This window comes from Pipistrellus kuhlii, unplaced genomic scaffold, assembly GCF_014108245.1.
Source record: "Pipistrellus kuhlii isolate mPipKuh1 unplaced genomic scaffold, mPipKuh1.p scaffold_m20_p_21, whole genome shotgun sequence".
NCBI lineage: Eukaryota > Metazoa > Chordata > Mammalia > Chiroptera > Vespertilionidae > Pipistrellus > Pipistrellus kuhlii.
The window spans coordinates 11,136,099-11,148,382 of NW_023425520.1; the positions used below are offsets into that span (position 1 = coordinate 11,136,099).

Here is a 12,284-nt window from a genome sequence, read left to right on the forward strand (position 1 = left end):
CAGAATAAGTGTTAAAACGAAGGGAGCCATATAGAGTTAAGTGTCATCTTAATCACCACCTCCCAATCCTAACAAAAAGAGGTCGGGCATCTCCAAAGGCTCTTCCAGACTGAACATTTGGTGGATTTATAATGTGGTAAGGTTATAAAAGATGCTCAGAGACCAAGAATGGAATGTAAACCTTTTCTAGAGAGGCTTTTTCTCCTTAAAATGTACAGTGCTTTGATTTCTGTGGAGATGCCAAGCACAGCTATCATAAATGTAACATCATCTAACATTTTTTTAAAATTGCAATGTCTGTATTATAAGGTAAAAAGCTACTTATAGAATGATGTTTTATAAATATTTAGCTGTTTCTCAATTTGCTAGGTCAGTGCTGATATCACCGTATTGAAACAGGGTTAACGGACATTCCTATCCCTGCTGAGTGACCTAAGTTCCTATGGACCTGATGCCTCTTTTCAATTTCCCAAATGTTGAGAAGAATTTTATCAATAAACTATAACCATTTAAATAGTTATATTAATCATTAGGTTACTCTAGGTCTGAACTCAGTGTGACCCACAAGATTACCATGTCACTGACAACATTCACATACACTGAGGAAACACACGTAACTCACATTTTTATGATTGACACATTTCAGGAGCACGAGTTCACGATAAGCTCTCTTTGCATGCGTTTGATTTTGAAAAGGCCGGCTGAGTTTCTTGACTGCAACATTTATCCCAAGAACTGTATCAAAAGCAGCACTAAAATTAGGAAATAGAATAAGTGCTATAATAAGCAACCCATTAGAATGATTTTGGAAAATATAGCAATGCAAAATGTACAGTCAAAGTACAATCCTTTTAACTGAGTAACAGTAAGAAAAATCTTCCTGCTTGCTTCCACGTGAGGTGCTTGTGCTCCTGCAGAGCCGGGGAGCTGGCTGAGGGCAGGCTGCATGGACTCCTCTGCAGAGGTGTGGCCGAGGCCGCTGCAGGTGGGATGGGGGTTAGCCATCCCAGGCATGTTGACTTCTCATTACATTAGTTGAGATTATTATATTCAGAACCAAGTAATTTAACATACAGCATGTAACACAGGTCAAGAAATGAAACCTTCAGTTTAAACATGCCAGTAAGTGAGGGGAAAGTCACTGGTTATCACAGGATAAAAAGTATATTTTGGAGCAACAAAGAGGGGGAAATAGTTGAGCTCATGGAAGAATATAATAAATCTAAGTTTTGACTGAGTGTGTTTTTCCCAGACGAAATAATCTAAAAAGAAAACAGAAACCAAAATCTCAGCTCAGGGTAAATCCCCAAGATAGAAAACTCTAATGTAAACAATCGCTACGTATAAAATTCCACTAGAAACACCATATCATATTAGGGTAGTAAGAATAGAATCTTCCAGAGCCTGTGTTTCCAGCATCCCAAGTTCCTAGTTAAAATTTATGGTTAATTTTCTTCCAGAAAAATAGAAAAACCTGAGTAGCCTGACTGCACATTTTGAACTAATTTCAAACAAGTACCAATAGTACATTCATGTTATTATCCTTCGGCTACCCTCCAGGGGCTCACAGCTGCTGAAGACCCCCTGCAAACCCAGGCACTGCCTAAAACATTGTTTCTGTGTCTTTATCCTCTTCAGTTTACAGCATGGCTTATACTTAGTCACTCCTGTGAATAATGTTTTCTGCCGAACAACCCTAACTTAACTCAACCTGTTTTTAAATTTAAGGCGAGAACAGCATTTGGTTAAGAATGATTAGAAATTTCGTGTCCCTTTGGAATTCTTTTTCTTATCTAATTCTGTTCACATTATGTATACATGTTTACACATATGTAAATTCACATGTTCATATGTAAATGTACCATTCATATAAATTATAAAATGTTAGAGAAATCCATTTGTGAAGTGAATCGTTAATTAATGTACTATTACATACATATGTATTTGTACCTACATATATTTCTGTCTAGGAATGTGAAAAACAAACACATCTTTTTTGGCCTCAATAGTTTTTGTCCAAAATGAGCCAAATAGACCAATTCTGAGCATCTCAGCAGACACATACTTCCCCACTCCAGGTTTTACTTCTTGCAGTTACTTTTCAACTCCAAGAACATACTTTTATTACTATTTCCTCATTTATAAACTTTAGAAATTATCTATTCACTTCCCATTATAAAAACTGATAACTTGGTCACTTATTGAAACCTCAACTCCTCCTAGTTTTTTGCTCTCATGTTATTTTTAAGTTATTTTTTATTTTTTTGATTATCCACGAACTTTAAATAACATTTCCAAACTTATGCTCCATCAACTTCCAAAGAACCCTCTTCACTCCCCCATAAGTAAAATTAGATTATTAGATTCATGTCCTTTTTCCTCCAACTCTCTTCTCTCTTCCTCCAAACTTCTTACTCGGTCAAGCCTAATAACACACTCTATGACTTCTACAGCTAAGTCTTCCGTGTTTCTTACTTAGGATGTGACTGAAAGTTGAAAATCAAGGCAGAGCATGTGCATGTAAGTATTACTGACTGCAGAGCTGGGATTACATTTCATTTTCTAAAGAGCACATGACGTGTTGCTGGTCATAAAAGAGTGAGGTTGTTTCCAGCATTGAGGTCAAATGGATCTCTTTTCTTACATTCCACCAATTGCTCAAACATCATGTTCTTTTAAATCTGTTTTATATTTAGACCATGAACTTTTTTAGCTTTTCCACTGTACATTTCTAATACATGTGTTTTTTCCTTATTAAGAGAAGAAAAACATACCTTTTTAAGCCTATTACCAGTACTTCCTACCTTATCACTCAAATTATCTATTGTTTGGAATCTATTCCATTCTTTCTGAAGACATTGTCTTGAGTTTCTTTCAAGGCCTGCTGCACAGCTATCACCGGGGACTTCTCAATGACCTCCACTGTGTCTTGTGTTACATATTGTGTTCTCTTTCTTAGAAAAACATCCTCAAGACATTTCCTCAAGAAAAGGCTACGGGAGATAATCTTCCTCAGCCGTATCCATGAAGCTTGTCTTCTAAATCCAAACTATTGGAGATAAGATTATGCCAGTCTGATATCATTCCTTTGCTTCCTTTTTTGTTCCTTAACTCAATGGTTTATCACAAACGGCGTGCTTTGTCAGCATTCCTGAAGCGCCCCACACCTCCTACAGATCACTGTCCCTCCCTTCCCCCAACTGCTTTGACTTTTATGATAATCACTGCTTGCTTTTACCAGTTAAACCTGCATCTTTCAGCCCCACCCCATGGTTTATTTTAGCCTGGATTTTGAAATCATCTGTGTCTGACTTCTTTCACTCAATATTATATTTGTGAGATTCATCCACTGTTGTTTTGCACAGCTATAATTCATTCTGCATCATTGCTGTATATTCCTTTATATGACTATATGACATACTGCTGCTGTTTTCAGTTTGCAAGGAATTACAAAAAAAACACAGTCATAAATATTCTCATACATGGCTCTGAGCCCCTATGCATGCATTTTTGATGAGTAGATAGCTAACAGTGGAACTGCATATATTTTATTTTAGTAGATAATACTAAGCTGTTTTTCAAAGTGGTTCGTTCTACCAATTTCTAGGCATTTCATTATTATTTTTCTGTATACTGATCCTGTGTCCTATAAGAGAGCTAATCTAATCCCAAGAGCTCTTTAGAAGTTTGTTGTGGCTGGTGAGAAGAGGGGTCAGAAAGATTTGACTCTTGAGAAGGACTAGCTGTGACATTGCTACCTTTAAATGGTCATGTGAGAGAGAAGGTGGGGTCTCAGGAGCAGAGTGGCCCCTGCTAACAGCGGCCCAGCGGCCCCTGTTGGCTCAGGCCTACAGCTGCCAATAACCTGAAAGCAGATTCTTCCCCAAGAGCCTGCAGCTTACAGCCCAGGCCAGCGACCTCCTGCTCAGCTTGTGTGATGCTGAGCAGGGAACCTGGGCTCACCCACACAGATTTCTGGTCTACAGAACTAGGTGCTGTTTTAAACCACAAGTTTGTGGTAATTTGTTATGTAGCAACAGAAAGCTAATACATCTTCTCTTATGTATTTTTCTACTCTTTACTCTATTTTTTTCTACCTATCTTTCAGACCATTAATTCTCTCTTCAGTTATGTCTAATATGCTGTTAAGCCTATCAATTAACTTCATAATTTGGTTACTGTATCTTTCAATTCTAAAATTTCTATTAAGTTTTTTTAAGTTTTCAGTTTCCCATCAAAATTCTTTCATTTTGCCTTTTACCATCCTGAACATAACATCGTATCTATTTTAAAGTTTGGATCCAATAATACCAGTACCCCCGTGGGTCTGGTTCTTTTCTCTGTTGTTTGTGCTGTTGTCTATCTCCTTGTCTTTGATTGTGTGCTGAAGCTCGCACTTAGTAAACGGTTTGCCATCAAGAAATAATTTGATACGCAGTATGTTGCTATCTTCCTCCAGAGAGAATTTACATTTACTTCTGCTGGAGGTCACCTTAAGTTCAAGTTCACAAGTGAGAAGATTTGAAGCTGAGTGGTAGTACCCGCAAGCACCTCTTTCTCCCTGGCTCATTCTTATTTCCAGGATGCAGCCCTTTATTGGTCCCAATTCAAAGCAAAGGAAGTTCACTGCACCCCTTTAGGCTGTCTTGTGTTATATGTTGTGTTCTCTCAAATCCTGTCTCCACATCACACAGATAGTCCAAAGAACCACTCAATCTCGCAGCTGCCCAATTTTCAATTGCCCTCTAGGGAAAGACAGCCCAAATCCTGGCTCCCCTCTTTAGACTTCTGTCCTTCCACAAATCCTGGCCTAATACTTCTTCACTCACCTACACACTCTCTGCACATGTGTCAAACACAAGGCCCGCGGGCCAAATCCGTCCCGCCAGGCCTTGCAATGTGGCCCGCACCGCGCTGTCATCACTGCACTCCGCTGCGTTTCCATCACAATGACAGTTTATGACTGTTCAGTAAACCATTCGGCCCGCGATTTAGGCTGGATTTTAGATTTTGGCCCCTTCTCTGATTGAGTTCGACACCCCTACGTCTAGGGCAAATGCTAAACACTGGGTTTGGAATGAGGATGAGGATGTTAAGAGCCAACCGACACAATGTGTCAGAGACGCACTTTAATTAACACTCCTATTTCACCTTCATTGCTGTATCTGTCATCGCTGTACCAGCGTCTCTTTGGTGCTCCACTACAGACAGGTTCTCTTCCTTGTTGCAAATGTCCCATCCACTTATTCTCTCTTCCTCTACTGTTTTATCTGCACAAGTTTCTAATTATCATATTTCAGAAACTGGTTAAAGGCTCTCATCCACCGATTACTGTCCTCTTGTTCTCGTTTAGGTGTGTAATCCACTATCTTAAATCTGAAGTTCCAAACCACTCATTTCAGGGGTGAAACTATTAAGGCCCCAAAAGACACTTTATTTACCAAGGTCACCAAAAACTACCACTATGAGGATCAGAGCTAGATTTAGAACTCAAGTCTCTTGAATCACAGCCTTTCTATGCCTTATACCACACATCTTCTTTATCACAGAAATTTTACTATAGACATTGTTTTTATTTATATTAATACAGAGAAAATAAAACATTCCTGCTGAACAGAACTAGAAGAAGCAAAAAGAAAAAAGAGCTCTATCAACCACTCCATGTTAGGGTTTTAAATGCTGCTAGCTCTAAAATTAAAGACGTTTTTTAAAAAGGTCAATACACCCAGCCAATGTGGCTTAGTGGTTGAGCACAGACCCACTGCTGGTTCGATCCCCAATCAGGGCACATGCCCGGGTTGAGGGCTCAATCCCCAATGGGGGGTGTGCAGGAGGCAATCAATCGATGATGTTTCTCTCTCTCTATCCTTCTCCCTTCCTCTTTCTCTAAAATCAATAAAAATGTATACAAAAAATGTTCAATACTTCATAGGATTATTTCCTAAAATAAATAATCTTTATTATTTTGGTTGATCAACTTGAGATTTTAGAAGGCAAAAGGAAAACTGAATATATATGAAAGAAATGTAGACACATTTTCCCCACTAAAGCTGCAAAGTCTTGGAATTACTTAATTTTATTGTATGGCTTGCTGATATTTATGAGTATTTGAAAATGATAAACATTTTAAAACTTATTTCCTAATTAATTTTACTAACAGTTTAATGAACAACAGAAACAATAAGTCAAAGACAATTATAAAAACAATTCAAAATTAGGACTGAAATACTTTATTCTAATTCCAGCTCTTCCATTCAATCCTATACTTTGTATCTGTATTTTGGTTTACTTAACACTGTCCCTAAGACTTTATAAAGCTTTGGTTTAAATAGATGATTAACAAGTTTTGTAAACAAATTATTACTGCTACTATATTCCTCAAAAATGTAAAACTTTCCTATTGCTGCTGTAACAGATTACCACAGTGGGACCCAGGAAAAACCTGCCATACCTGCAGGGAAGGGATCACTAAAGAGAAAAGGTTACTGAAAGTTAAGGCTTGATGACAGGGACACTTGGGCCTTTATGTCACTGAGGGGGGGGAAAGGGTGTGGCTGGCACCAGTGGAGTTTCTTATTCTATACAAATAGCAGGATGAGGTAATAACAGACCTCCTTCTTGCTCCATGTACAAAATACTTTTCTTACTAGAAACTTAGCACATAATGCTAATATTCAAGATGCTGTGCAAAAACAGAGCCAGGAAAAAAATCCTCAGAGAACACATGGGGGGGCAGTATCATGGGAAAGGTTTCTCTCCTGTCAACCCAAGGACTACCAGTCCCCACACCACCACTGCTGCACTCAGCAGGCCGACAAAGCCTCAAGGCCAGACGGCAGACAAGCAGCCAATTGCCCAGCTCCCCACAGCCAGCACAGGCTCTGGGGAAAAGGGGTAATAAAGTAATTAATCATGGAGACCAGGTCTCCAACCATCTACAACCATCTTCTGTGATGGCACTTCATCAAAAGACCAAAAGATGAAACATCCAAAGAGTCTAAGAATCTACACTAGTAAAAGAGAAACATACAAATTAACCATTACTCCACTACACACACAGCCAATCGGGAGCCAGTATGCATATTAGCCCAACCAAAATGGCGGCAGCCACAGAGCTGGAGCAAGCAGGAGGTTTGGGTTACCCCCAGCCATGGAGGAAGCCAAGCTTCCCGCCTGTCCTGGCCGACCCTAGCCTCCGCTCAAGGCTACAAAGTTTCAATTGTAGAAAATAAATAAATCCCAGATACCTGCTTCCAGCCAGCTCTGGCCTCCGCTCAAGGAGGCGCTGAAAAAAAAGAAAAGAAAAAAAAGGAGGGGATGGGACCTGGATTGCCCCAGCTCCTCACCTAGGCTGGCCACACTCCCATGAGGTGAGGGTCCCCACTGGGGGTGTGGCCAGCCTGAAAACAGCCATCAGCTCCTCTCGCTATCAGTAGGGGTCAGTTGAAGGTGAACAAGACAGTGACAGGGGGCAGACTGGAGTGAGCAGGCCAGCAGAGGGGGCAGTTGGGGGTGAGCAGGCCAGTGGAAGGGAGGGTGAGGGCAAGCAGGCTAGCAGGGGGGACAGTTGGGGGTGAGCACAATGGCACGGTGGGCAGTTGGGGGTGATCAGGCTGGCAGGGAAGGGGCCAGTTGGGGGTGAGCAGGCCGGCAGGCACAGTGGTTAGGGGCAATCAGACAGGCAGGCAGGTTAGTGGTTAGGAGCCAGCATTCCCAGATTCTGAGAGGGATATCCGACTGCCGGTTTAGACTTGATCCCTGTAAACTAGCAGTAGGACATCCTTTGAGGAATCCCAGATTGGAGAGGGTACAAATGGGGCTGAGGGACAATCCGCCACGCATGAATTTTGTGCACTGGGCCTCTAGTAATTTTCATAATTGTATAAACATCTCTAAAAGGAAATATCAATAATGTGAATCAAGTTAACTAACTAGTTTCTTTTCCATGTATCCAGTAAAAATAAACCAAGCAAAAACATTTTAATTTGGTAATGAATAACTGGCTTGGGTCACAAAGTTAACTACTGGCATTAAAGATCATGACTGTTAGCTGTGCATGGGTTCGTAAGGACTGTCATAATCAATTTAAAGTAATAACTTTTTGACGGAACCAGTTTGGCTCAGTGGATAGAGCGTCGGCCTGCGGACTGGAAGGTCCCGGGTTCGACTCCGGTCAAAGGCATGACTTATTACTCCGGTGGGGGCTGTGCAGGAGGCAGCTGGTCAATGTTTCTCTCTCATTGATGTTTCTAGTTCTCTATCCCTCTTCCTTCCTCTCTGTAAAAAATCAATAAAACATATTTTTAAAAAATAAATAAATAAATAAAGTAATAACTTCTTTCTTGAGCAGAAAAGAGCAAAACATATTTTTTGACCTTTCCTTAGAATCAAAACTTAGGGTATGAACTTAAGATGAGATGAGACTTAGGATGGTATAAAAATTTTAGTCTCTAAATATTTCTTTCTTTTTTTTTTTTTTAAATATATTTTATTGATTTTTTACAGAGAGGAAGGGAGAAAGATAGAGAGTTAGAAACATCGATGAAAGAGAGTCATTGATCAGCTGCCTCTTGCACACACCCTACTGGGGATATGCCCGCAACCAAGGTACATGCCCTTGACCGGAATCGAACCCGGGACCTTTCAGTCCCCAAGCCGACGCTCTATCCATTGAGCTAAACCGGTTTCGGCTCTACATATTTCTTTTTTCCTACCTTTCTGTATGTGAGATGAAAACTGCTCCTACAAATACTAACAAAATTGTCATGAAATCATTTAAATAAAAATATTAAGAGTTAAGTGAAATTACTATTAAGATTCTGTCAATGTCTATATAACAAGCTACTACAAGAAAATTACAACATATTTTATACATAATATAACAAAAATATCATTATACGCAATACAATAGTATTAGGAGTTAAGTATCCATTAAAATGACCAATATCCTTCCAGTTTACTTTTATTAAAAATAATTTTTATGGAGCTAAGATTCCCACAGACATAAAATTAAGCATTTTAAAGTACATTCACAATGTTAAACAATCATCATGTCCATGTAATTTCAAAAGGTGTTCATCACCTCAAAATAAAACCCCATGCCCATGAAGCAGTTGCTACCCACTACTCCTTCCCCCTTGCCCTTGTTAACTACCAATCTGTATCTCTCTCTATGGATTTATCTACTTTGGATATTTCACATAGACTCATGTGCTACCTTATGTCTGGCTTCTTTCACTCGGCATGTTTCTTAGGATTACCCATTAGTAGCATGCATCAGTGCTTCATTCCTCTTTATAAATAACACTAGAGGCCCGGTGCATGAGATCTGTGCACTAGAAGGGGGGGCCCTCAGCCCGGCCTGCACTCTCTTACAGTTCAGGACCCCTCGCTCCTTACCACCCACCTGCAGCAGAGGCAGGAGAGACTCCCATCTCCACTGCTGTGCTGGATAGTTGTGAGCCCGGCTTCTGGCTGAGCAGCACTCCCCCTGTGGGAGCGCATTGATTACCAGGGGCAGCTCCTGTGTTGAGCATCTGCCCCCTGGTGGTCAGTGCATGTCATAGTGATCAGTTGTTCCTTTTGGTCGATTTGCATATTATGCTTTTATTATATAGGATTCCATGTATGTACATTACATAATTTCTGTATCCATTCATTCATTCATTGGTGAATATGTGAGCTAGTTCCACCTTCTGACTATTGCAAATAGTGCTGCTATAAACATTTGTGTACAAGTGTTAGTTTTGAACATCTGTTTTTAAGTCTTTTGGGTATTTATCTAGGAGTATTTAATAAGTCATATGGTAATCCTATGTTTAATACATTGAAGAACTTTAAAATATTTTCCATAAGTGGCTGCACCATTTTACATTCTCACCAGCGATGTACAGGGTTCCAATTTCTTCACATCTTTATCAACATTTATTATTTTTGGTTTTGATTATGATCATCCCAATGGGTGTGAGGTGGTATCTCATTGTGGTTTTGGTTTACATTTCCCAAATGACTAATGCTGAGCATCATTTCATGTGCTTATTGACCATTTATATATCTTCTTTGGGGAAAGGTCTATTCAAATTCCTTGCCTATTTTTTTTTTTAAATTGTATTTTTGTTCTTGTTGCTGAGTTGTAAAAGTTCTGTATGTATTATGGATACTAGACTCTTATCAGCTATATTACTTGCAACTCTTCTCCCATTTTATAGGTTATTGTTGTTTTTTCACTCTTCTAATAGCATCTTTGATGTACAATTTGATGAAGGCCAATTTTTAAACTTTATGGCTCATTCTTTTGGTATCATTTCGAAGGATTCAAAGTCATAAAGTTTTCCCCATATGCTTTCTTCTAAGAACTTTATGGTTTTAGCCCTTATATTTAGGTCATTGACCCATTTTTAGAATATATATATTTTTAAAATTTATTTCAGAGAGGAAGGACGAGGGAGAGAAAGAAACAACAACGATGATTCGGCCAGCGTGGCTCAGTGATGATTCTTTCTCTCTTCCTTCCTCTCTAAAATAAATTTTAAAATTATGTATTTTTTTAAAAAAAAACACACATATCTATGATGAGAGAGAATCATTGATCATCTGCCTATTCAGAGGATTAGGGGATTGAACCTGCAACACGAGCAAGTGCCTGACTGGAATCCTCCTGTTCATAAGCTGACACTCAACTACTCTGCCATGCCGAGCATCACTGACCCATTCTGAGTTACCTTTAACACAATGTGAGGTAAGAGACCATCTTCCTTCTTTTGCATGTCATCCCAACATCATTTCTTGAAGAGACTGTTTTTTCCCCAATGAATAATCTCAGGACCCTTTTTAAAAATTGGGCCATGGATGTATGGGTTTATTTAAAATTTTTTATAAATTCATTAACTTCCCATTTTATAATTCTATCACTGCTTTCATCAGAGAAGATTTAGTTTATAATGGCATATTAGAAATTTTTATTTCAAAACTAGAATTTTTAAATAAGAAATATATATCCATAATAAACATATATAATTTCCTTATTAAACATTCTTTAAAAAATAAAAATGAGAAGTAGCATATGCAAACTGAAAATCAAAACCAATCTCTGCAAAATCCTATTTTGTAAAGTAGCATGTGATTTTATTGTTATTAGATTAATGTGTAGCCCTAACCAGTTTGGCTCAGGGACTAGAGCGTCAGCCTGCAGACTGAAAGGTCCCAGGTTCAATTCTGGTCAAGGGCATGTACATTGGTTGCAGGCACATCCCCAATAGGGGGTGTGCAGGAGGCAGCTGATAGATGTCTCTCTCTCATTGATGTTTCTAGCTCTCTCTCTCTCTCTCTCTCTCTCTCTGCCTCTCTGTAAAAAAATCAATAAAATATATTTTTTTAAAAAGAAATCATTCATTTTAATTGCATACCCTTTATACAGCCTTCTGTTTTACACTTAATTATAAACTTCTAGTCAGCTCTTAATGTAGGTATCACATTAAATGTCCTTGATATCAGTCTTGCGGAATTACCTGTGTTAAATTACGGTCCAATTCCAAATAAGAGATGGATTTTATAACAAAAGAATGCTTTATTGACTGGCCAGGGTGATTCAATGGTTGAGCTTTGACCCATAAACCAAAAGGTCATCAGTTCGATTCCTGGTCAAGGCACATGCCTGGGTTGTGGGCTTGATCCCCAATAGGAGGCATGCAGGAGGCAGCCAATCAATATTTCTATCTCTATCCCTCTTCCTTCCTCTCTCTCAAAAAATCAATAAAAATATATTAAAGAAAAAAAGGTTTTATCGTCTAGAATTTTGTATTAACATCAAAGTGTCCCAATAGGAACCATCCATTGACTTTATGATTTTTCTTGACCCACTGGATTTCAGTCCCAGTATAGTGTGGCATCACCACTATTTTAGATACAATTGGCCATTCCTTCCAAACGGCCTCTTCTCCCACATAAGTTTGACCAGGAAGCTCTGAACTGCCTGCATCTCCTCTTAGCCTGCAGGGCCTCCAGCCACCTAGTCCAAAGAAAAGAGCTGATTTCCTTGGTCGTGTCTCTATAATACAGAATTAGTTACAAACGCTGGTGAAGATTCTCTACTCCCCTACCACAATATCCAAGAGTTCTCTTTCATCTTGAACCCCGATACCAGCTATAAACACTGGGTGCTTAGCTTCATCACAGTTTCTTTTATATGCAAGACAATTTTGGTTTTACTGCCCCAAATAAGGGAAAAAAAAGTTTAGCCCAGAAAACTAAAGGATAAAAAGTTTGGGAAGTGTTGAGAAGGGTAA

At 39.1% G+C, this 12,284-nt stretch overlaps 1 protein-coding gene across 10 annotated transcripts in view; it reads right to left on the reverse strand.

The window, feature by feature from the left end:
- MAPK9 (mitogen-activated protein kinase 9) overlaps positions 1-12,284 on the reverse strand; it is a 57,135-nt gene that overhangs the window by 30,867 nt on the left and 13,984 nt on the right. For 9 of the 10 annotated variants that reach the window (XM_036450224.2, XM_036450228.2, XM_036450225.2 and 6 more), the window contains exon 3: positions 623-752. The exons of the other annotated variant lie outside the window; for it this stretch is intronic. In XM_036450224.2, coding sequence (XP_036306117.1) covers positions 623-752 — 130 coding nt within the window. The remainder of the gene's footprint in view (positions 1-622; positions 753-12,284) is intronic. 10 annotated transcript variants of the gene reach the window in all.